The sequence below is a fragment of the Hippocampus bargibanti genome, linkage group LG19 (genome assembly GCF_051943395.1).
Source record: "Hippocampus bargibanti isolate YZ-2025 linkage group LG19, ASM5194339v1, whole genome shotgun sequence".
Taxonomy (NCBI): domain Eukaryota; kingdom Metazoa; phylum Chordata; class Actinopteri; order Syngnathiformes; family Syngnathidae; genus Hippocampus; species Hippocampus bargibanti.
This window is the reverse complement of record NC_142752.1, coordinates 5,461,665-5,486,414: the sequence shown is the minus strand read 5'-3', so window position 1 is coordinate 5,486,414 and position 24,750 is coordinate 5,461,665. Positions and strand designations below refer to the sequence as shown.

Sequence of the window (24,750 nt, the reverse complement as noted above, 5' to 3'; positions counted from 1 at the left end):
TTTATCTTTTTAAATATTTTTTTACACAATCGTAATAATCTACAGAGAATGGTTTACAAATAAATTACTCAGAATTTCTAACACACACCTATTAGTCATTTGTATCATCGGGTCTAAATATAGTTGGACGCCGTGTGAGTGACACATGCGCTCTAAGCGGTTAACAATGGAAAAGAATACTGTGCTCTTGTTTTTTTATAGTTCCTGGTAAAAATAAGATGTAGGGGTCGGAAAAAAATGGCAACCACATTTTATTTCTTGCTTCAGAAAAACTTCAGCATGTGTGCTTATATAAAAACATTGCTCCAAATCCCTTGATTAAAAATAAGCTAATGCGATGTATTGCATCATAATGCACAAAATGGTTGAATGCCACATACTCTTTGCTTTTTTGTTTTCTTTTCTGCGTGATTGTGCAAATGGACCAATGGAAACCAGACACATGAGAGTTATACACGTAAATTTAAATCCATTGACAATTACACACAAGAGGGGAGCTAGTGTGGAAACAATCAGGAAGTGCATCACAATGGATTCCTGCCCTGGAAGTCAGCAAAAAAAAAAATCCCAGCAACACATGGCTGGCAGGAATGCAACTTTTGCATAATTACAGAGTATCAAAGCCACCCTTAAAAAATAATTTTTGACAGACGACTCTTACAGACAGCAGTCACAAGTCATAAATGTCTTAAGATTCAGAATCAAAGACTAAAACCAGACACTGAATCCTGCAAAACTCCCAATTTTCTGTGTCACAAAAACAGAAGTTATGCATGTTTTAGTGAACAGTGATTTTCCATTAATGATTCAAATCAAGAAAAAGTAACCAAAAAGCAATGACATGCCATATGTCGTTTGACGAAAAAGGAGATACATTCATAGTCATACCTCGGACACTCAGGTGGATTAACATACACTCATTTGCATGTCCCAACCGAATGAGTGAATTTATCGTAAACCAATTCTTTTTTCAGCGGTTTTCAAAACACACCAATGTCTCACTTTGAATTTGTAACCGCCATTTAACGGCTTTATCTCGCATTAGCCACAGCAATTGGCTCACCCGTGCTAGCAAACTGCAGACAATAGAAACAAAATTTGGTTCCGGTCTAAACCAAAACCGCTACAACAATATTTTTAGAGTCGACGCATCACAAGTGAGTGCCATTCCAACAAACATTACCAGCGACGACTATAATATTCTGAAAACGTACCCGAATGGGAAAAATAATGGACCCGGGTTTCATTCAAAAATTGCACGAGACTGCAGATTTGGTCCTGAATCCATTAGATTTCTGTAGTACAAGGTTGACTTAAAAAATGCTTTACAGACTAAAAATATGGTTTTTACTTTAGGCAGCATTTCCTGTATACTGTTAAGTATAATTGTTGATAATTTGATGTAAAAGAGATAAGGGAATTTCATTCAATGCCCATTGCTAATGAACACTATCGAGTTCGAAGCAGTGCAACTTAGTTTAAAAACACTTGTTGCGCAATCACAAGCGAATATGAGCAAATATCACTGCTTTTAATGTATTATTTACTTCAATGCAGACCTTGGAAGAGCTCAATGAGTCTGAATCAGTGTTTTGCTTTCATGTTGGACACTGACACTCTTATTCTTAGTGTGAAATTGCTTTTGGCATTCAAATTTCAGGCTCATGTGAAAAATAACTCGAGAAGACACACAAGCAACTGACATCTAAATATTTCACCAGAATTTTGTTAAGGCTTTACCAAAGCTAGCTTGTTAACCGCCATAATCGATCCGCAGAAACACCCACAAAAAAATGTTGCAGTGGTTAAAAGTGCTGTGGTAGGGATTCGTTTTGCCAAGTCAACTCGTCTCTGTGCAGAAATGCGTTGTAAATGATGCAATTGTACAGATAACCCCTTTTCCTCCTGAAGAATGACATATTTTGTTCTCCTTAATATGTAAACAATCGGCTATGTATTTACATGGCTGATGGCAAGTGGTGTCGTTGTGGCAAGCTATTATAGCTTTACGAACGTCATCCATCTTCAGGTTGAGGACTTTCCAAAGTAAATCAGTGATATGTAACACTATTCAGATTTTTTTTCAGCTTTCAGGATATGAACCCGCCCCCAAAAAAAGCGTTCTTGGCTACATATGGTGAGCTTTCAAAGTAAAAAAATATTCCTCCACCAGTGAAATAGAGCTCATATGACCCACGATTGTGTCCAAAACACCCCTTGCAGCACCAGAAGATGACGGCGTGGCCAAAACAGTTTTTAGGGCCATTATTGTAATTTTCTTTTTTTGCGGCCATATACTGTCAGGGAGCGGCACTGCCCAAACCGGCCTTAAAACAACACGTCTCTGCAAGTCCCTGGAGCCACCCGGTCACATAAAAGCGCAGCGTTTGAACAAATTCGGCCGTCTGGACTTTGGTTTTTGCAAAGCTGCCCTCGCCGCCGCCTCGAAGACCTCCCAGATCCCCTCTTTCGTCTTGGCCGAGCATTCCAAATAGTCGTGTGCGCCGATGCGCGTGGCCATGGCTCGGCCGTCGTCGGGCCTCACTGGTTCCATTTTAAGTCGAGACAGCTCGTTCTTGACGTTCTCGTCGTTGCGCAAATCCTTCTTGTTGGCCACTAGAATGATGGGCACGTTCGGGCAAAAGTGTTTCACCTCAGGAACCCACTTTTCCGGGATGTTTTCCAGCGAGTCCGGGTTGTCCACGGAGAAGCACATTAAAATAACGTCCGTGTCCGGGTAGGAAAGCGGGCGTAGCCGGTCATAGTCCTCCTGGCCCGCGGTGTCCCACAAAGCCAGTTGGACCTGCTTGGCGTCCACTTCGATGTCCGCCACGTACGTTTCGAAAACTGTCGGCACGTACAACTCCAGGAACTCGTCTTTGCTGAACACGATGAGGAGACACGTTTTCCCGCATGCGCCATCGCCCACCACAACAAGCTTTTTGCGGATCTCGGCTGCCATTTGCGTCTCCTTCCCCATGTTAAAGTCTTCAAAGAATCGACCTCAAAAAACGTCCTTTTTGGCGGGGGTCTCAGCCGCGACACCTATTTTTTTCCGAGCTGTGACAACTGGGCGAGATCTCTTTATAAAGCAAAGAGAAGTTTCCTAAATATAGCAATCCAATCGGAAATAAGAAAGGAAACTTTCAGCTCGTGGAGCAACTGGTGATTGGATCTCGCTGAGGTATCGGGGAGGGCTCGTCTCAACAACTTCATCCAAATGTTTTAACACTATTTCGAACAGTTTACACACTTCAAATGTAAACATATTTATCGCGTAGATCGTCGAGCATTATTCTGGTGTTTCAAAACATGTAAAATAAAAAACGAAAAATGATCATGGAAAATGCGAATGAAGTAGAATGGGTCGTTCGTTCACGAGTTGGTAGAAATGACCATGAATGGACAAAGAGCCGATTCGGCAACTCGGTCACATATGTGATAGAAAATTTGAAACATGAGCTAAAGTAGACATCCCGTGATTTCTTTCAACATTTAAAACAATTCTCAGGTTAAAACAAATGTCTGTGAAATAGTCTCATCGGAATAGACGCAATTATCATGAAGTGTAGAGTCCACTAAATACATTTTTGTCCTGCTGATATTAAAAGCAAACAAGTGTTACATTCGATTTCATTTTAACAATGTAATATGGGTTTTCATTCCAAACATTCATTAAACAAAATAAAACAGGAAATGAAATAAAACGGGGATAAAAAATTGCATACGCCAGACTATTTTATCGTTCCCGTTTTATTTAGGTGTCTGTTTTGTGATTGTAAAATGTCGTTGAGAGCTTTGAAAGGCGCTGATAAATAAAATATATTATTATTATTATTATTATTATTATTATTATTATTATTATTAAGCGATGGGAAACGCTCCTTGAATGCCAAGAGCGTCTATACAAACACAAGAGATCGCCAAAAAGAGACGGAATCCCCCTTGTTGCAACGAACGAATCAGTTGGGAGGGGGCTTTCCTTTGCACGCCGCCGTGCGACGCTCGACTGAACAGTACACAATCTTTACCCGCAGAGGGCAGCCGCTCGGCCCAACTATTAGCCGAGGCTATCAAAGCCTTGCACAAAAATCAGCGCCCTCTCTCCAAGGAAATAAAACAATATAGAATCTGGTTTACGGCGTGCCTCAAGCCCGGAGCCTCTCCACACGACACCGCGTAAGTATTTTGAGCTTCTATTTGCAATGTCGACAGACAGAAGAAAGTGACGACGCGCGTGTGTATTACACACCGACGCCGTTGTGTGAGCATTTCCCCTTTTGTTTAGCGGTGAAGGCCCCTCTGTTTGCAACTTGAAGGGGTGCCATGTTGTTTAGCCGCTGAGTTTGCTTGGTTTCGAGCTTGCACACAACATCGCGTTGGCCAGTAGCGCTAACACCGTACCCGATGCGACGTTATAAAATCTCCCACGCGTAACGGCAAAAGTAATATCAAACAATATCAAGCGTGGCAATATCATTGCTCGTTGTAAAAATACAGCGCCGGTTTCTCAAAGAAACTTTGATGTCAAGCACAGACAAGCCATAATAAACAGGCCTGACGCGGCTAGCATTAGCTAGCTGCTGGTGGAGCTTGCATGTAAATAACGATGTCACATGTCGTGTTAAATTGGATATTGGGATGAGAGAGAACCGAGCCACTTCATGGAATGATTAAAATAACACTCCCCGCGGATATCCAGTCATTTAAGACACCAAATTAGCCGCTGGTAGTAGCTAGCTCGCTATTTAGCTCGTCTGTCGAACGAGCCTGGCGTCGATTTTTACGCAGCGGTCAGGATGTTGGTAATGTTTGAATTGTGTTCATCGGGCGAGCAAGACTGTCTCGGGTTTTTTTTTAAATATGTAACAGTTATTCGTGTACACATTTAAGGCTCCACAGTAGCGATGCTACAACGCCGCTTAGACGAGCGAACGAGCGAAGCTAGTAACGAATGCTAACAAGCGGTATTTGTTTTGTTCTTTTTGTGTGCTCATTAATATATTTGCCATGCTGCTTTTTGTTGTTCAGAACTCGGTTTGAAATGAACGGGCCTCAATGAGACAACCTACGAGTTTTTCGGTCACTCAATCATCGGTTTGTGAAATAGCATAACATGAAGTGTAATCAATACGTCTCTTTTCGCAAAGGCAACTTGCGATTTGCTTGTGTACGAAGCGGTTGTGTAGAACTGTTAATGTTTTACCCACTTTTCATCTCATTTTAGGCAACCAAAATATGTAAAACCCTTTTAAGAATACTACGTTGTATCCTCAGCAGCGTCCACAGTTAGATTTAATACATCTCGGACAACGTCAACAAAATTGAGACTGCCAGTTTTGCCACCTACTAACACGGTAACTAGACAAGTCAACAGCATCTGTGTCAAATACTAAAGATGTGTTTTCATGGAGCAAGCAAAGATATAGACATGTCACATGACGCTGTTCATTTTCCAAAGATTGTGAATGACAGCACCATGACAACTATCAATATGAGATGCTGCTGCCATTTCAAGTCCGATGAACCCCCCTTCAGTATTTCCAGTAAACTCTGTCGATGGTGGATTAGGAAAAGTTTTGTCGAGTTCGTGAGTGTAGACGCGCCTCTTCACAAATTTAAATTCCAACAACAACAAAATGAGAGCGTCAAAGCAATCATTTGAGTTAAAATCAACAGGATGTGCTCTGTGGTCAGTTTTAAAATGAGTCTTATTTAAGCTATTAAATTGCATTTGGGATCGACAACCCCCTCAGTAGGCAGGGCAAGCTTTCAAGAGCTTTATCAAAGATTCCAAGCCCACCCAGCTTGCAAAACAATACCTCATTCGTTCCAAGACTTTCTTAGACTTGAGCAACCGGCGATATGACTTCTGTTCCTCGCTTTCATACACGTCTGATAACAGGAGTTCATGACCGTAACTAAAGCAAGGCTTGTGCCGGCCAAACTAAACGGTGTGAAAATAGACCAAAACCGTAGTCACAAGTGTAAGGTGACGTAACCCACATGTTGCTAGAAATTATAAGTCAAGAAATATCAGCCTTTCCAGACACTTTTTTAAATCATGACGACAATAGCAACACTCGACAATAATGTGCCCTAAACTATTTTTCTCCTAGAAATCTTGTATTAGATTGCATGTGGTCTCATAATGTGTTCATTGAATGACTACTTCTTTTTAGGCTTTCCCGTGGAATGAGCATTCCATGCAGCATCCTAGGTATGAATGACGTGGCCTGGCAGGAGACAAGAGGAGGGATGCTGCATGCAAATGGGGCTCCTGAGGCCGCAGGGGTGAGGGTCCACGGTGGAGGCCCCCTTGCAGCGGTGGCGGGCCAGGCTTCAGGGGGCCCCCATTTACAAGGCATGGATCGAACGGGCAACCCCGCACCGGGAACACCGCAGCCGCCGCTGAGTGGTCGTTCGCAAGACGACGCAACCGTCGGCTACTTCTTCCAGAGGCAACCCGGGGAGCAGCTCGCGGGTGGCGCGCCGGGCAAGCATCGCTGGCCCACCGGGGACCCCAATCATGTTGATCAGGTTGTTTGCTTGTGAAAACAATCGTCAAAATAAGAATTAATTGATGATTAAAACAACGGTCAGGGAGCGGTGGTTAAATTGAAAGCTGTGCCGCTAACACGTTTGCATTCTGTGTGGCTCAGGTTCGCGCTGTGGATGAAATGAACTATGATTTTCAAGCTCTGGCGTTGGAGTCCAGAGGAATGGGAGAGGTAGGACTTATTTGCAAACACAATAACTAATTAATTAAAAAAAGCATAGATTAATCAAATGTTTTATTTTTAAGCTTCTGCCGGCGAAAAAACTCTGGGACTCTGATGAACTGGCCAAAGATGGACGAAAAGGAATGCTTCTTGGAGAGGAGTGGAGGGACAATGCCTGGGGGTCATCACGTGAGTTACTCTCAACCTTCATACTCCATTTTTTTTCTCTCCGAAATTACCGCTGACTATCAAGATTTTGAAGGAAAAAAAATCCCATTGGGAAAAGTTATTATGGACAGTTTTTAAGATATTTAATGGTAACCCTTTTCTCTAGACCATTCAGTCTCCCAGCCAATTATGGTCCAGCGACGGCCCGGTCAGGGTTTCCTAGGCAACGGTGACGCCAACTCGGTGCTGTCGCCCCGCTCGGAGGGCGGAGGCTTGGGCGTGAGCATGGTGGAGTACGTGCTGAGCTCGTCTCCCGGCGACAAGATGGACGGCCGTTACAGGAACGGCGGCTACGTGAGTCCAAAGGCGTTGGCGGATTTGTCATTTTGCCTGAAAATGTCTTGATTTTTTTTCACGCTTCAATTCCGCACCACGATTTTACTTTGTGGTCTTGCTGATCCAGGGCGGGGGCGATACGGACCAGGATGGGAGAGAGAAGAACGATGGCCCTGAAAAAGTTTTGCCTTTTGAGGAAGACAAGAGCCCAGAGATGAAGGTGGGAGACGACGGTGATTCGGCGAAAGCAAACGGAAGAGGTTTACTCAACGGCATGGACAGAGACTGCAAAGACTTCAAGTATGTTTGTGTATTATTATTTTTTTTTTATGTATTCAACCTCCTGAAAGGTGCATAATGCATTGATAGATACCTCAGTTTACGAACGCTTTAGCTCATGAACTTTTCGCCTCACGAACATTAAATTCGCGAGCATATAATAATAATAAAATAATAATAATAATAATAAATTTCTTTTATAAGCGCCTTTCAAAACTCCCATGGATACGTTACAGGCGCATGATATTTTTTCTGCGGGCGAGCAGCGGCCACACGCGCCAGCGTTCACTCAACCCGGAAATCACATAAAGTAAAACAAAACAAACTAATTAAAAGGAAGTAAAAAATGCAACAAATAAATACAAAAACAATTAATAATACTAAAAATAAATAAATATGTAGTTTTGTCTAACAAACTACTTTTTGGTGAACGAACCAAACCACACGGCGCCACGATGACGGACGGACTAGTTTTCGTCACCTCCTTTCTATGAGTGCAGACGTGGTTAGTTATCGAGTGTAGTACTTTTGCTATCATGGGACCGAAAAAGACCCCACCACAGGCTAGTGTTAAGACGACGAGGACACAAAAGAAAATCATCGAAAAACACGAACAAGGTGTGAGTTAGCGTCCCAGTGCCAGTATGCTAAGTGTGGCTAAAGGTGTTTCTGTGTTGTCTAAGCAACAGTCTCAGGCAATAGAAGAGGTTGAAAAACTTCTGTTGATTTGGATTAAAGAAAAGCAGCTAGCAGGGGACAGTGTGTGAGGGCATTATCGCCGATATCATCAAGAGGCAACTACATCGTCTATCACAAAGGTAAATAAAGCGACTTTATTGTACAGTAGTTTATTTCTTTAATTACAATACAATAGCATGTTTAATTATAAATAAAATAAGGTATATTTTGTGTAGTTTTAAGGCGTATTTAGTGGAAACTTATGTTTTATGGGGACCTGGAAACGGATTATTCTCATTTTTAATGGTTTCCTATGGGAAGTTAATGTTTGGAAAACACACTTTTCGCCTTACACACACTTTCTGAGAACCAATGAAGTTCGTTTTGAGGTATCACTGTATAATATATATTTTTTTTTAATATCCTAACGGGATTTTTGCCTTTCAGTCCAACTCCAGGAAGCCGTCAAGCTTCTCCAACCGAAGCTGTGGAGAGGATGGGCCCCAACCAGACGGGATTAGAGATGATGACCCAGCATCATGCCCACGTTCACGCCCATGCCCACGCCCACCCCACCACCCCCACGCTCACGTGCATCCCCATGCTCACGCTTTACAACAACAGAACCACAACAAGGGCCCGGTGGAGGATTTTCAGAACCAGGAAGCCCAAAACATGGGTGGCATGGAACAACAAGCTGGTGTGGAATCCCTCCAGTTTGAATATGCGGGGAACCAGATTCAAGTAGACTCCTCCGGAACCCCCGTGGGGTTGTTTGACTACGGCTCGCAGCAGCAGGTGTGTTTTTATGTTTAGTTATTTTTTTTTTATGATATCGTAATTTCTGCAAATTTCCCCATTGTGGGACAATTAAAGGTTTTCTGATTGTCATTCTGATGATTTGAAGCAGGCTCTAAATCTTTTTGATCCCCTTTGTAGTTATTCCAACGGTCCAATCCTCTCACGGTCCAGCAGCTCACAGCAGCCCAGCAGCAACAATACGCCCTGGCAGCGGCTCAACAGCAGCACCTTGGTAAGGTTGCCATATCATTTTTTGTTGTATTTTATTTGATTATAATCTCTGATTTTACTGAGCAGTTTACTTGGATCCAGTTAAATATAAATATGGGACGAATAAAGGTTTTCTGATTCTGATATGACAGCACTCTTTAAGCGAAGATCCAGAGGAATTACATCCTTCTTCTGTGATAAACCAAAAATGGCAATTATCATATAAATGTACTTAAATGTCATAATATTGTATTTTATTTACATATTTATTTTATAGAATTTGCCATAGTCTCCCATCACACTATTTGTGACGGCGATTGACTGTGCTAACTATTTTAGTCATTACAATTTTTATTCCTTTAACACATTTACTGCCATTCCCGAATTTGTTCGGGTTTTGGTTTTTCTTGCGGGGGTGCCGATAAAGCGCTGGTCAGACCTCTGGCAATGTTTTTTTTTTTTCCTTCCACGAGGAGGCAGCATTGAGTTTTTTTCCATGTTAGCGCTTTGTTACAGCTTCAGCTGTTGTTAAAGCGCTATATAAACCAATAATACATTGTATTTTGGACAGCCACCCTCATTTCAAGCTCATATAACTCCAGAACCATATAATTTAGGAATTACCTATTTCATTCAGATAAATGAACAGAGTTGACGGTTTCTCACCTGCATTGAATGTTTTGTGTAGTCCTAAAACTCAATATTCCGCGGGTCCTGGAATTTGAGTGAAAATGACAAAACCCCTGGCACTCGAGTGGACACATTTTTGCACATCGTCTGGCAGCGAATGAGTTAAAGAAACTGCACTGAAAGTTTCTGCTGACTTTTGTTCACTTTTCTTAGCCGGCCTTGCTCCCGCGTTTGTGCCAAACCCTTACATCATCAACGCCGCACCCCCTGGGGCTGATCCATACACCGCAGCTGGGTTGGCAGCAGCTGCAACTCTCGCAGGTGATCATGTCAAACACCTCGTTTGGTCTTTTTAAAGCTGTCATATGGAAAAATTCCCCACAAAAATGGGAATACAACAATGGTGTTGGTTATTTTTCCTACTTCCAGGGCCGGCAGTGGTTCCACCTCAGTATTATGGTGTTCCTTGGGGCGTGTACCCGGCGAACCTTTTTCAGCAACAGGCCGCATCCACTGCCAATCATTCTGCAAATCAGCAAGCATCCAATCAGGGACCAGGGCCAGGCCAACCTCAGGTAAACGCCACGACGAGACCGTAAAAACCAGTTTTTGCTTTGAACCCAAGTGTGTTTCTGACGTGAGCGTAAATGGCGCCAGGTAATGCGCACGGGAAACAACCAGCGTCCTCTCACGCCCGGTCAAGGTCAACCAAGTCAGCAGGAGACTCTAGCTGCAGCAGCGGCCGCTGCAAACCCAGCGCTGGCGTATGCCGGAATGCCCGGTTAGTGCATCATTCAAAAGCTAGTCGCATTTCAAATCATCCATTGACAAATCGGCCCTTTTCTTGCTCAGGTTATCAGGTGTTGGCCCCCGCAGCATACTACGACCAAACCGGTGCATTGGTGATGGGACCAAGTGCTCGAACTGGCCTTGGCGGGCCGGTTCGTTTAGTCCAAACGCCTCTCCTCATCAATCCCGCAGCAGCTCAGGCTGGTAAGGAAATTGGTTCCCAGACAGAGTGTGTAAGGTGAAAAGTGTGTATCCCAAAAAAGATTTTCCCATAGGAAACCATTAACATGAGAATAATCCGTTCCCAGGTCCCCATAAAACATGATTTTCTACTAAATCCGTAAAACTACACAAAATATTCCTCATTTTATGTACAGGTATAGCACGTTGCACCCATTATATTTCTCTGAATTCTCGAAATACCGAATTATCCGCACTATAAAGCGCATCAGATTATGAGGTGCAACAGTAGAGGCTAAAGGGAATGTCAACAAAAAAGAAAATCAGATATTGAATAAACACACGTGAAAATCTGCATTCACCTCATCTGTATTGATGTATGTAAATCTGTATGTAAATCGCAAACGTTTTACACGGTTTTATCAGGGTTGATCACAATAAATTTACTTTTCTGAAATTAATCTATTTTCCGGTGTATACGGTGCACCTCCAATGAAAGGTATGTTTTCAAACTTTTTTCGTATATATGGAGTCGGTTGCTGACAATGGTTGTGAGACCTGTTGTGGCTCAATATTACTTCACGTATAAGACGCAACGTCGTATAAAGGGCAAGCGTCATCTTTTGAAGAAAATCAAGGCTTTTTGGTGCGCCGTATACACCCGAAAATACGGTACCTATTTACTATTTTTATTCCTTGGGAGTTTGCACATTATAAGTTGGCCTTAAATTTTTCTGAAATACAGTAAAGTCTCGTTATATCGATATTCAAGGGAGTCCGAAAAAATATCGATATAACCGGGACTATCGATATATCCGACCCTGTTTGCATGTAATTTTCCCCGTGCGTGCATAGAAATAGTATCGATATAACCGGGACTATCGATATATCCGATATCGATATAACGAGACTTTACTGTATATATATTTTTTAAGAGACTATATACAAAAACAAGCAAAACAGTACCAATTTTCCATTTCTTACCATTATGCCAAAAACGGACAATTATGGAAAAATCAACAAAATAATTCCGCCTGGCAATGTAATTTTAAGACATTAACCAAAATGAATTGGCATTTCATGTATTCCAGCATGCATGTCTCCTACGGGGAAATTGATTCGGTGGCTGCTGACAGTGGGGGTCAATATTACTTTACATATAAATAAGGCGCACCGAATTATTATTATTTCGAAGAAAATGATACCTTTTGGGTGCGCCTTATAGTGTGGAAAATACAGTCGTTTCTTTTAAATAAAAATGTAATCTAAAAGGAAAGTACTATAGTCCAATACAAGAATACATAATAACATATTTAGCCACTATTATGGAGATAGTGTACGTTCCAATTTTTTTTCTGTCCCTCATTATACTTTTTGCTTTCTGCAATTAGCAGCTGCAGCATCCGCCTCGGGTTCCGGTAACAACATGCCGGGCCCCCCGGCCAACGGTATGTACCGCTCCATGCCCCAGCCGCAGCAGCAGCAGCAGGCCCCCCCGCAGAACAGCGGCCTGCAGTCCAGTTCCTTCTACGGCTCGGGTTCTGTCCCCAATACCTCTCAAAGCAGCTCTCTGTTCTCGCATACGTCGGCCCCGCCGCCGCCGCAGAGCTCCTCATTGGGCTTCAACAGCGGCGGCAGCTCGCTCGGTGTGGGTCTGGCGTCTGCTTTAGGAGGATTCGGCTCGTCGGGTTTGTACTTGGACCGTCATGCGATGTGATGGTTCTGTGTCTGCTTTTATCCCAACGCTCTTTTTTTTATTCTGCGTCTTAGTGTCGAGTTCAACCAGTAGCAGCGTATCTCGCAGGGACTCCCTGTTGACCAGCTCGGATCTTTACAAGCGAGGAAGCAGCAGTTTAACTCCCATTGGCCAGCCATTTTATAACAGCCTGGGTTACTCCTCCTCACCCAGCCCCATTGGACTCACCCCCGGGCACTCGCCTCTTACTCCCCCGCCTTCCCTGCCTTCCTCTCACGGGTCCTCCTCCAGCCTTCACCTCGGTGAGAGCATTAATTTGTCATTCTGCTATTGACGACGGCCCGCTAATTTGGATTAGAGTTAAGCCTGAATGTCGATATTTAATTTTTTTGCTCACTCGCTAATTATCTTCCAAAATATTTAATATTTTTATTATTGACTCATTCGCTGCATTCCCGAATTTATTCGACTACTGAAAAGTGTGACGTGGAGCGCCATTGCCAAATTGGTTCTGGTTTTTCTTGCGGGGGATGTCGAAGCGCTGGTCAGACCTCTGGCAATGTCTTTCCCTTCCACGAGGGGGCTGCAATTGCCTTTTATCCATGTTAGCGCTTTGTTATAGCTGCAGCCGTTGTTAATGTGCTATATAAATCAATATGGATTGTATTTTTTACACCTGCCCCCATTTCAAGCTCAGATAACTCTAAGCCCGGGTTGTCAAAGTAATTTTTTGCCACGGGCCACATAGTAGTTATGGTTTCTTCTCGAGGGCCGTTATGAATTTGGGGAAGCCATTAGAATGTTTAATCCCCTCCACATATTACATATAGAGCGCACAACGAATTAATGAACTAGTTTTCAAATCTGAAGTCAAGAATAATGACTGCTATTGTGGTTTACATCCAAAAATAGGAACTTTTTGTTAGGATTTTAGCACGCATCATGGAATTTCACCAGCTTGATTTGCTTTAACGGGTCGAAAAAAATGATGTGGCGGACCGGGTTTGGCCCCCGCGCCTTGACTTTGACACCTGTGTTCTAAACCCATATAACTTAGGAATCAACTGTTTTTCCCGATGAAAGAAAAGTGTCGAAGGTTTCTTACGCTGCATTGAATGTTTATGTAGTCCTAAAACTCAATATTCTGTGGGGTCCTGCAATTTGAGTGAAAATGACAAAATTCCCTGGCACGGGAGTGGACACATTTTTGCACATTGTCTGGCAGTGAGTGAGGTAACATGCTTCTACTTGGTTAACGGTGAATACATACACCAGTTCAACACACACTTGTGAAACGACACATTGATTCAACTTTTCTGGAATATAAGGCGCACCTTCAACGAATGACATATTTAAAAACCTTTTCCATACATAAGGCACACCGCTTTGTAAGGGGCAACTTCAATGAACGACATTTTTGAAACGTTTCCATACATAAGGGGCACCAGATTATGAGGCGCATTGTCAGCTTTTGAAAAAAAATATTTTCTGGGCGTTTTATAGCGCAGAAAATACAGTACTTTGAAATCTGGGATGATTCGGACACATTCAATTTTAATTTTACCATCATCTCTATATTATCCTATCATCTCAGGTGGCTTGACAAACGGCAGCGGGCGTTACATCTCGGCAGCACCCGGAGCCGAAGCCAAGTACCGCAGCGCTGGTAGCACCTCCAGCCTCTTTAATTCCAGCAGCCAGCTCTTCCCGCCGGCTCGACCCCGCTACAGTCGCTCGGACGTGATGCCGTCCGGACGTAGTCGCCTCCTGGAAGACTTTCGGAACAACCGCTTTCCAAATCTTCAACTCCGGGACCTGCCCGGACACATGGTGGAATTCTCACAGGACCAGCATGGATCCAGGTTTGCCAAATGAGATGAAGAAATTGCCTTCTGGTTTTTTTTTCTGCAATCAAAAGAAGATGAATGACAAGATTTTTTTAAATAACTTTTAATTTCACCTCATAGATTCATCCAGCAGAAACTCGAGAGGGCCAGTCCCGCAGAGAGACAGATGGTTTTCGGAGAGATCCTCCAAGCCGCATACCAGCTAATGACGGATGTTTTTGGCAACTACGTCATCCAGAAATTCTTTGAGGTAGACACATGACGACGTTCAGCGAACCGTAATTTACAAGCGCGGCTTGCTTTATCCAATCTTGCGTCTGATGAAGATGTTAAGACGTTTGAGTTTTCTGTACGACAGTTTGGAAGCGCAGACCAGAAGCTGGCGTTGGCAACACGGATCCGCGGTCACGTCCTCCCGCTGGCTTTACAAATGTACGGCTGCAGAGTCATTCAAAAAGCCCTGGAGTCCATTTCTTCAGACCAGCAGGTAATTGTAAGTGAGATTTTTCCTTAAATCTCTTTTTGATCGTAAAAAGGCTTTCATTTCGAAATTTGGAAAGGGTTCAGTATTTTTGAATTTTTATTTTTTCCCCCCAGAGTGACATCGTTCGTGAGCTCGACGGCCATGTTTTAAAGTGCGTGAAGGACCAGAATGGAAACCATGTGGTGCAAAAGTGCATCGAATGTGTCCAGCCTCAAGCTCTGCAGTTCATTATTGACGCCTTCCAAGGCCAGGTATGTAAATTTAAATTAAATTTTTAAACATTGAATCGGGCATCTGGATCTTGTCAGTTGTGAGTTTCTGGTCGGGGTTGAGTGAACGCTGGCGCATGTGGCTGCCACTGCTCACCCACAGAAAAACTTTATCCTGTGACTGTATAGTGACCGTGAGAATTTTGAAAGGCTCTTTTAAATGAAATGTATTATTATTATTATTATTATTTATTTTTTTGATTTATTGTTATTATTTTAGTATTTCATTATTATTATTTTATTATTGTTATTATTTTATTATAATGATTTTTAGTATTATTATTTTTATTATTGTATTATTATTTTTTATTATTATTTATTTATTATTATTTTACTATTTTATTATTATGATTGTTGTTATTATTTTAGTATTTTATTATTATTATTATTATTATTATTATTATTATTATTATTATTATTATAGCCGCCAACAAATAAAAAGTGGCTTTTTTTAGGTGTTTGTCCTGTCCACGCACCCTTACGGCTGTCGAGTCATCCAAAGGATTTTGGAGCACTGCACCCAGGAGCAAACGTTGCCCATCCTGGAAGAGTTGCACCAGCAGTCTGAGCAGCTGGGTCAGGTATAAACGTGCATTTTATTACATTTCAAATATTTTTTTTCCCCCTTCCAGAACGTCACTCATCATTGTTTGCGTGTGCATGCCTCCCAACATTTCATATTTTATCCGGCTAAATGTAAAAAAAAATGTATTTGTGTTGTTAGCTTTCATCACATCTGACGTGAATATTCAAACATCCTCCTCCCCCCTTCACCTATTCCATCCAGAAATACCAAGGCGTATCATTGGAGATGACACCCAAAACATATTATACAGTATCCCGCGATGCACTGTTCAAGGTCAGAGCAATTTGCCTCCATGTTTTTTTCCCTCCTTTTTCTTCCCTCTTTTCATAATTTTAATCTTACAATAGATGGAGTTGTCCACTTTTCCGCATCCCTAATCTTTATTTATTTTTTCCTCCGCTGCCTTTCCGCTCTCTCGTTGAATCACAAGACTTCCCTTCCGGTGTTTCTTTTCCGAGCTTACTCCTTTTTGATCAACGATCCTGCCCCCAAAGATCTCAAATGCTTGAATTAGAGGAAAAAATGGATTGCAAAATGTGCAAAAATGAACAAACGCATCTCTTCCCGTTGTCACCACGCATGCATTTCTTCATAACTGACCTCATCGGTTCCGTGGAGTGCACGAGTGTCATTCCACTTCTTTGTAATAATGCAGTTGTGAAAATACATGATCTCGCACATCACTCTTTTTTTAATCTAACCCTACTCCTTCTTTATCTCCCCGCACTGCAGGATCAATATGGTAACTACGTCATTCAGCATGTTTTGGAGCACGGCAGACCGGAAGATAAGAGCAAGATCGTTGCTGAAGTGCGTGGCAAAGTCCTTCTACTGAGCCAACATAAATTTGCAAGGTATGTTATTGCTGCTCTGCTCACAGGAGTGGAATTGTAAAAGCAAAAATTGACATGCGCGGCGGTCTCCGATGCCCCATCAGCAACGTTGTGGAAAAATGCGTGATCCACTCCTCACGTGCTGAGAGAGCCCTGCTGATTGACGAGGTGTGCTGCCAGAAGGACGGCCCCCACAGCGCCCTGTATACCATGATGAAGGACCAGTACGCCAACTACGTTGTCCAAAGAATGATCGACATGGCCGAACCAGCCCAGCGGAAAATCATCATGCACAAGGTACGTGCCGTGCTTGTTCAAAACTGAATTACCAAATTAATTGGGAAATATAGTGATACCTCTTTTCGCCTTACAAACATTAAATTCACGAGAACATAGTCTTGGCTGACGAACTAGTTTTCGGCGGACAAACCAAACAAAACAGCGCCACGGTGGATGGCAGACTAGTTTTAGTCACCCTCTTTCTGAGTGCAAACGTGGTTTGTTATCGAGTGGAGTACTTTTGCTATTATGAGAATCGAAAAAAGACCCCACCTCAGGCTAGTGTTAAGCCGAAGAGGACACAAAAGAAAATTACGGTCGAACAGAAGAAGGAGATTATCGAAAAACACGAACGAGGTGTGCATTTGCGTGACTTAGCGTCCCACTACCAGTATGCTAAGTTGACCATTGCTACATGTGGCTAAGGGTGTTTCTGTGTTGTCTAAGCAACGGTATCAGGCAATAGAAGAGGTTGAAAAACTTCGGTTGATTTGGATTAACGAAAAACAGCTCGCAGGGGACAGTGTGAGTGAGGGTATTATCACCGAGAAAGCACGGCAGCTTCACTCGGATATCATCAAGCTGCAACTACATCAACAACCATCACAAAGGTAAATAAAACAACTTTATTATACAGTACGGTTTATTTCTTTAATTACAATACAATAGCACATTTATTAGCAATAAATTAAGATATATATTGTGTAGTTTTAAGGCTTATTTAGGAGAAAATTACATTTTATGGGGACCTGGATTATTTTCATATTTAATTATTTCTTGGGGGAAACAAAGGTTTGGCAGACGAACTTTTCGCCTTACACACACTTTCTGGGAACCGATTAAGTTCGTAAGATGAGGTATCACTGTAATTTCCATGACCTTTTCGGTGTGCAATTTAAAAATATATATATTTCTGATAACCTTGTCCTCCTTAGATCCGGCCTCACATCGCCACCTTGCGCAAGTACACTTATGGAAAACACATTTTGGCCAAACTGGAAAAGTATTACATGAAGAGTGGCACCGAGTTGGGTCCTATCGGTGGTCCCACAAATGGTCTCATGTAGTCCATGACTACATCCCCCCCCCCCCCCCCCCCCCCCCGTAAGTGGCCCTGTTTTTTTTTGTTTTTTTTGGGGCTAAAGCACAAGGCCGTTGTTAATTATGTAACTGATGTTATTTGACTGGTTTTCATATTGTTATTTTTTTTTTTACTTGTAAATTCTTCATAGAAGGGGTGGGGGGGAACAACACATCCACAACTAGTAAGTGACCTACTAAAAAGTAAACCGAGTGACAAAATACCCTTTTGCTTTTCAAGCCGACTTGTGTAAATGCTACTTTTTTTTTGAGGGGGGGGGGGGTACCCAAAGAGACTTCCTAAGCCCAAAACTTGCATTTGTCTAAATAATAACAGGTACTAACAAGAGAAGATATGAAATGAGAAAAGAGGCTTTGGTTTGAAAGGAGCGCCGATTATTTAATGAAATGCTGAGGAGGCATTTGGGGGAGGGGGTAGGGGTATCAGGTTGCATATTCGTTTGAGCTCACCTCTTGATCCTTTTTAGTGTCTTAGAGTAAGACACGAACACTGCGCTGATCTAACTTTTTATGTATGAAATAATCATCTCTATCTTAAAAAAAAAAAAGTAGTTTAGTGTAGCATTTTTTGTGTGATTCTTAATTGTTGCTTCCTGGTCGCTGTTGACAGACGAATCCCCTCTCGCACCCCTAATCGCATAAGACGTAACATTTTTAAAAAGAAACCTTGTTAAAATGGAAATAATACCCGAATTTGGAAGAAGGGATTTTTAAATGCGCCAATGTTTTTGTACTTTTCAACGCTTTGGATTGGAGGCCGATGTGGTGCCCCATTTCAAATCTATTCAACTGTCCTTGTAATAATTGTAGTGATGCTTCTTTGTAGAATATATGTAGTATATGTGCAGTTGGTAATTGTAAGATTATTATTATTATTAGTTAAAGTGAGAAAAATTGTTGTGTTTAACAGGCCTTGCAAACTTGTAGTGATGCTTTGATTCCCCCTGTACAGTTGTACATTTGTAACTGTTTATGCTGTAAATGGGATGTCTTCTACATTTTAGGGGGGTGGGAGAAAAAGGCAAACAAACGTGTGCATTTTGGCGTGTGTATATTCATCACTCCTTTATACCCCCCTTTTTGAATATTCTGTACACAATTTTATTTGAGCAAGTGTTATTTTAAAGAGGAAAAATGAAATAATATTTCAGGCTTCATAATCTGGCATGTTGATTTTTGTTTTTAAATCTCCTTTTGGGAAAAGGCCAGCCTCTTATTTGTACTGGAGCTGCTGTAAACATCCACTGTTGATAGTCTTTCTGATGTGACACTTTTCAAAGAAAAAAAAAAACGGATTTTTAAAACAAAACAAAACACAAAAAAATCCTTAAAATCAGAGGCTCGGCTGCCTTTTAGTTGTCTGCTGACCTCACATGATATGGCAAATATTTTTGTACAGAAAAATGCTGTATTTTGGAACGGCTACTACCTTGTAAGCAAAAAAAAAACCATTGTAAAATATTGTCAATTATATAAATATGAACATATGAGTTTTGTCACACTGTCAAAGTCATGTACATTTTTCGGGTGGCCTTATGTACATTTCCAGCTGTTAGATGAAGAAAACAAACTTTTTTTTTTGGGAGGCAGAATTGTGACTATATGATTAAACTGTTCTTCTAACATTCGAATAGCATTTTGTCATTTTTAAAGTTTCTATTTCTGTCTCTAAATGTTTTTTTGTTTGTTTCAGTAAAAAGGGGTAAACAAGTTGATTCTCGCGGGACCAGATTCGGAGCATCTTTAAAAAAAATAGTGAGATGGCATGTGGGGCCCGTGTTGAATTTGAAGAGACTGAAAACGTGAAGGTAAAGTGCAACGTGTAGGTTTGTATTAACTTAATTTGAGAGAAATGCAGGAAAAAAAACGTATAGCGAAAAACCTTACTCTCAGTACTGTAGTTTGTTTTTTTTTTTTTTGGGGGGGGGGACTAAAATGGTAGAAGATACATAATCGGGTTTGTATTTCAGCTAAAAACGGCAAACTATACTAAATATTGTTTTTTTGTGGTAGTTGGATGAAAGTGAGCACACTATGCATGGTCGTTTTAGGGGGTTGAGGGTTTTTTTTTTTTTGGTCTTTGGACCAAAACCTGCACTTGAAACACTTAGTCACTGATCCTCCGGAAACCTCAGTTGTTATTATCAAATATGAACAGGGACATTTGCTGTTCATAGTCACTGATAGCGTAGTGGTATACTTTGCTTATAGTAGGTTCAGGCAATGTGGATTCAAACCCCACACATTGACATTAATGTGAAAATTGGACTTAAAACACTTGACCAAGGACCTTCACTGTTTGTAGTCAACGGTAGTGTAGTGGTACACTCACTGATATTGGGCGCAGGCAAAGTGTGTTCAAACCCGCTCAATGGCATTGCATGTATTTAATTGAAACACTTAGTTGCTTTTTCTCTGGAATCCTCAATTGTTGGTATTGAATCTGACCAAGGACCACTACTGATCATGGTCCTCAGTAGTGTAGAGGTACACTCCCCTGCTTAGGACCCAGGCAAAATGGGTTCGAACCCACTCAATGACATTGTATGGATTCATTTAAAAGACTTAGTCACTTTTTCCTGGGAGACCGACCTCAGTTGTCGGAATCAAATATGACCGAAACGCTAAGCATGGCACAGTCACCGGTAGTGTAGTGGTACACTCTCCTGCGTTGGGCGCAGGCAGTGTGGGTTCGAATCCCCACCCGGTGCGAGAATAAATGCCTGTTCAGATGGCCGTCATGTGGGTTCCACCCCCAGAGGCGGTTCCAGAATGAAGGGCGGAGCCAAGAAGCCGGTTGGAAGAACTGACGAGTGGTCCTGAACATCGTTCAGGATCTGGGATGTTGAAAAGCCCCGAAAGGAAGGGCGAAGCGAGTAACTTATAACACTTTAAAATATATACTAAGTGTTTTCGCAAGGATGTCAAATAGGAGTGGCGCCGGAAATGGCAGTCCCTCCCCTTTGGCGTAGTGGTACAAGCACAAGACTTGTACCTGGGCTACCCGAGTTCGAAACATACTCACGGCAGATGGCGCTTGACGTTCATCTTCGCCTGTGGAAAGAGGAAAAGACAACTTTAATTAGATTGATCTTCAGTGTTCCGTCAAACAAAAATTGGACGATAAATTAGAGAATGGAGGAAATTGTTACTTACAGCGATTCGCACAATGGCCTCAAGACCACGACAGATTGCTCTTGATAGCAGAGATGTTGCAGTTCCCCAAATGAAACACCTGATTGAAGAAAAAAACATTACAAATGAGCGACAAACAAAATTTGAAAGAACACATTTGGGAATGGCAGCAATGGTTACTTACAGCGATTTGCAGCTTGGGCTTGAAGACGGTGGCACAGCCAGCCATGTTGTAGTTGCCCAAACGAAACACCTGATTGAAGAAAAAAAAACAGGACAAATGAGCCCACTCATCATGGGCAAAGACTTGACGAGGGAGGGCACCATTGTGCGATGAGACCTTGTCAAAAAAAATGTAAGAAGCACATGAGATTTGGGAAGTTGGCTCGTCAACGTATACTCACCTGTGTTCCAGTCAATTCTGCATTTGTATAGTAGCTCTTTTTCTTCATCTCACCCATGGCAGCCCTGCAAAACACACCCACAAAATGGCAGCTGCGCCACAGGCATCTTCAATTAGCTAATTGTTTGGTTACCTGGCAGGAGCAGACTTGTCACAGCCTTTGACTCACCATGATTTTTGACCAAGAAGCCCTCAATTTCTGCATCAAGATGCGTAGTTCACCAGGAGGAGTGACGATCCCCCATGACATCTGCTTTCAACTGCACCAACTGAAGACTGCCAGGTTGGGTGTGGCTGGGGGTTTGTTGGGGTGGGTGGAGCCGAGCCAAGAGCGATCTGTCCAGGCAACAGCAGCCAATCCGATTAGGAGGTGTGGTCATTTGGCACCGCATTTGGAACACCTGATCCAAATGAGCCTCGTTGTGCAGTCGCTTGACTTTCTTTGACCCCCACTGCACCCGAGGACCCCTCACAGACAGATCTTGCTCATTCTTACATTGCCGAAACACAGTCTCCCAATGTGGCTTTACATGGTCGGCTTTTGGGGGCTATGAACGACTTACAATGCTCACACAAAAATATATGACCACTGTGCTGCCATTAATTGTCACAGATATAGTTGTTGAAAAATCTCTGGCGTCGGGTACATGATGCGTGGAATCAAACCCCACCAATTGTTGTATGAAGACACACTTTTAAACACTTAGATACTTTGTCCTGGGAAACCACAATAGTTGCTATCAAATGTGACCAAGGACCTTTGCCTTTCACAGTAACAGTTAGTGTAGTGGGACACCCAATGTCATTGGGTGCAGGCATTGTGGGTTCAAACCCCTCACACTAATATATACAATAAATTAGACTTGAAACACTTATTTACTTTTTCCTGGGAAACTTCAGTCGTTGGAATCAAATATGACCAAGGACCTTTACCGTCCACAGTTGTTGTTAGTGTAGTGGTACACTCCTTAACATTGGGTGCAGGTAATGTCGGTTCAAACCGGCTCAAAGACCTTGTATATATTAAATTAAAACACTTAGTTACTTTTTCCTGGGAAACCTCAATTGTTTGTATCAAATATGAGCAAGGACCTTCAACCTTTACAGCCAATGGTAGTGGAGTGGTCCTCTCGCCCATTTCTCGTGCGGACAAACTAGGTTCAAACCCTACCACATTCCAGTAATGCACTTAGATACTTAAACACTTTTTTCTGGGAAACCTCAGTTGTTGGTATCAAATATGACCATGGACCGTTGCACATCACAGTCACTGCTAGCGTAGTGGTACACTCGCTGACTTAAGGTGCAGGCGAAGGAGGTTCAAACCCCACACATTGTCTTTGTAAAAATTGAAGTTAAAATGCTAACTTTTTCTCTGGAAACATCAATTGTTGGTATCAAATATGACCATGGACCTTAACCGTACACCATCAATGATCGTGGATTGATACGCTCACTGAAGTCGTTTGCAGGCAAAGTGGGTTTAAACCCAAACCCGCTCTATGGCATTGTATACAGTCAATCGAAACACTTAGTTACTTTTTCCTGGAAACCTCAATTATTGGTATTGAATCTAACCAAGGACCTGTACTATGCATGGTCCTCGGTAGTCTAGAGGTACGCTCCCCTCCATTGGACGCAGGCGAAGAGGGTTCGAACCGCTCAATGACATCGTATGTATTCAATTAAAAGACTTAGTTACTTTTTCCTGGGAGACCTCAGTTGTTGGTATCAAATATGACCAAAACGCTAAGCAGGACACAGTCACCGGTAGTGTAGAGGTACACTCTCCTGCGTTGGGCGCAGGCGGTGTGGGTTCGAATCCCCACCTGGTGCGAGAATAAAAGCCTGTTCACATGGCCGTCATGTGGGTTCCACCCCCAGAGGCGGTTCCAGAATGAAGGGCGGAGCCAAGAAGCCGGCTGGCAGAGCTGATGAGTGGTCCTGAACATCGTTCAGGACCTGGGATGTTGAAAAGCCCCGAATGGAGGGGCGAAGGGAGTAACTTATAACACTTTAAAATATATACTAAGTGTTTTCGCGAGGATGTCAAATAGGAGTGGCGCCGGAAATGGCAGTCCCTCCCCTTTGGTGTAGTGGTACAAGCACAAGACTTGTACCTGGGCAATCCGAGTTCAAAACATACTCACAGCAGATGGTGCTTGAAGTTCCTCGTCGCCTGTGGAAAGAGGAAAAGACAACTTTAATTACAGATTGATCTTCGGGGTTCCGTCATAAAAAAAAAATTGGACGACAAATTAGAGAATGGAGGAAATTGTTACTTACAGAGATTGGCACAATGGCCTCAAGACCGCAACAGCTTGCTCTTGATAGCAGAGATGTTGCAGTTCCCCAAATGAAACACCTGATTGAAGAAAAAAACATTACAAAGGAGCGACAAACAAAATTTCAAAGACAAATTTGGGAATAGCAGAAATTGTTACTTACAGCGATTTGCTGCTTGGGGTTGAAGACGATGGCACAGCCAACCATGTTGTAGTTGCCCAAACGAAACACCTGATTGAAGAAAAAACACAGCAAATTAGCCCACTCATCAGGAACAATGACTGGTTTCAGCGAACGGCATGCTTACCAATTTGGCTGGTGGATCTGGTCAACAGCTCCATGCAGTGTGAGGAACGGCACCATTGTGCAATGAGACCTTGTCAAAAAAAGGTTAAAAAAAGCATCTGAGATTTGGGACATGTCGGGAAGTTAGCTCATCAACGTATACTCACCTGTTTTCCCACTCAATTCTGCATTTGTGGAGCAGCTCCTTTTCTTCATCTCACCATCGCAGCCCTGCAAAACACATCCACAAAATGGCAGCTGCACCACATGCATCTTCAATTAGCTAATTGTTTGGTTACCTGGCAGGAGCAGACATGTCACAGCCTTTGACTCGCTATCGATTCGCCCAAAAAGCCTTCAATATCTGCATTGAGACGAGCAGTCAACCAGTAGAAGCAGCACTCCATCATGACGCCTGCTTTCAAATGCACCTAGACTTCCGTTTGAGGGATTAAGAGGTGCAGCGGAACCAAGAGCGAGCCATCCAGGCAACGGCAGCCAATCTGATAAGGGGGCGTGGTCATTTGGCACCGCCTTTGGAACACCTGATCCAAATGAGCCTTGTTGTGCAGTCACTTGACCTTCTTTGACCCCCCTCCCCCCCAACAGATCGATAGAGCTCATTTTTACATTGCAGAAAAAAGTCTCCATGTCAACCATGTATAGTAAGGCAATTTTTACCTAAAAAACGACCATGTATAATAAGCCGATTTTGACCAGAAAAAACGACCATGTATAGTAAGGCGATTTTTA

At 42.5% G+C, this 24,750-nt stretch overlaps 3 protein-coding genes across 5 annotated transcripts; 1 reads left to right on the top strand and 2 right to left on the bottom strand.

Annotated features, from left to right (window-relative positions):
- Positions 1–234: 234 nt before the first annotated feature.
- On the bottom strand, positions 235–3,078 carry LOC148883717 (rho-related GTP-binding protein RhoB-like). Its single transcript, XM_089022467.1, has one exon. The coding sequence runs from the start codon at positions 2,978–2,980 to the stop codon at positions 2,369–2,371; it is 612 nt and encodes a 203-aa protein (XP_088878593.1). The 5' UTR covers positions 2,981–3,078; the 3' UTR covers positions 235–2,368.
- A 958-nt stretch (positions 3,079–4,036) lies between these two features.
- pum2 (pumilio RNA-binding family member 2) lies at positions 4,037–19,513 on the top strand. The gene is given in 24 exon segments (XM_089022466.1): positions 4,037–4,179; positions 6,183–6,540; positions 6,663–6,731; positions 6,806–6,911; positions 7,057–7,244; positions 7,354–7,526; positions 8,631–8,755; positions 8,758–8,981; positions 9,123–9,216; positions 10,038–10,145; positions 10,254–10,399; positions 10,482–10,605; positions 10,677–10,817; positions 12,185–12,481; positions 12,564–12,791; positions 14,084–14,351; positions 14,457–14,586; positions 14,695–14,829; positions 14,934–15,071; positions 15,545–15,670; positions 15,877–15,948; positions 16,408–16,529; positions 16,613–16,805; positions 17,723–19,513. Coding segments are annotated over 23 exon segments (3,684 nt in total). The 5' UTR covers positions 4,037–4,179; positions 6,183–6,195; the 3' UTR covers positions 17,855–19,513.
- A 1,184-nt stretch (positions 19,514–20,697) lies between these two features.
- Positions 20,698–24,633, bottom strand: LOC148883715 (uncharacterized). 3 transcript variants are annotated; one of them, XM_089022471.1, is made up of 7 exons: positions 24,297–24,633; positions 24,165–24,228; positions 24,020–24,088; positions 23,875–23,943; positions 23,731–23,791; positions 21,045–21,062; positions 20,698–20,942 (listed from the first exon to the last, which is right to left on the bottom strand). In XM_089022471.1, the coding sequence occupies exons 2-7, from the start codon at positions 24,211–24,213 to the stop codon at positions 20,933–20,935; spliced, it is 276 nt and encodes a 91-aa protein (XP_088878597.1). In that variant the 5' UTR covers positions 24,214–24,228; positions 24,297–24,633; the 3' UTR covers positions 20,698–20,932. The 3 variants fall into 3 exon arrangements, with proteins under 3 accessions (XP_088878597.1, XP_088878594.1, XP_088878596.1); XM_089022468.1 differs by having other exon boundaries at positions 24,165–24,633; XM_089022470.1 differs by having other exon boundaries at positions 24,020–24,228.
- Between the last annotated feature and the right edge of the window lie 117 nt (positions 24,634–24,750).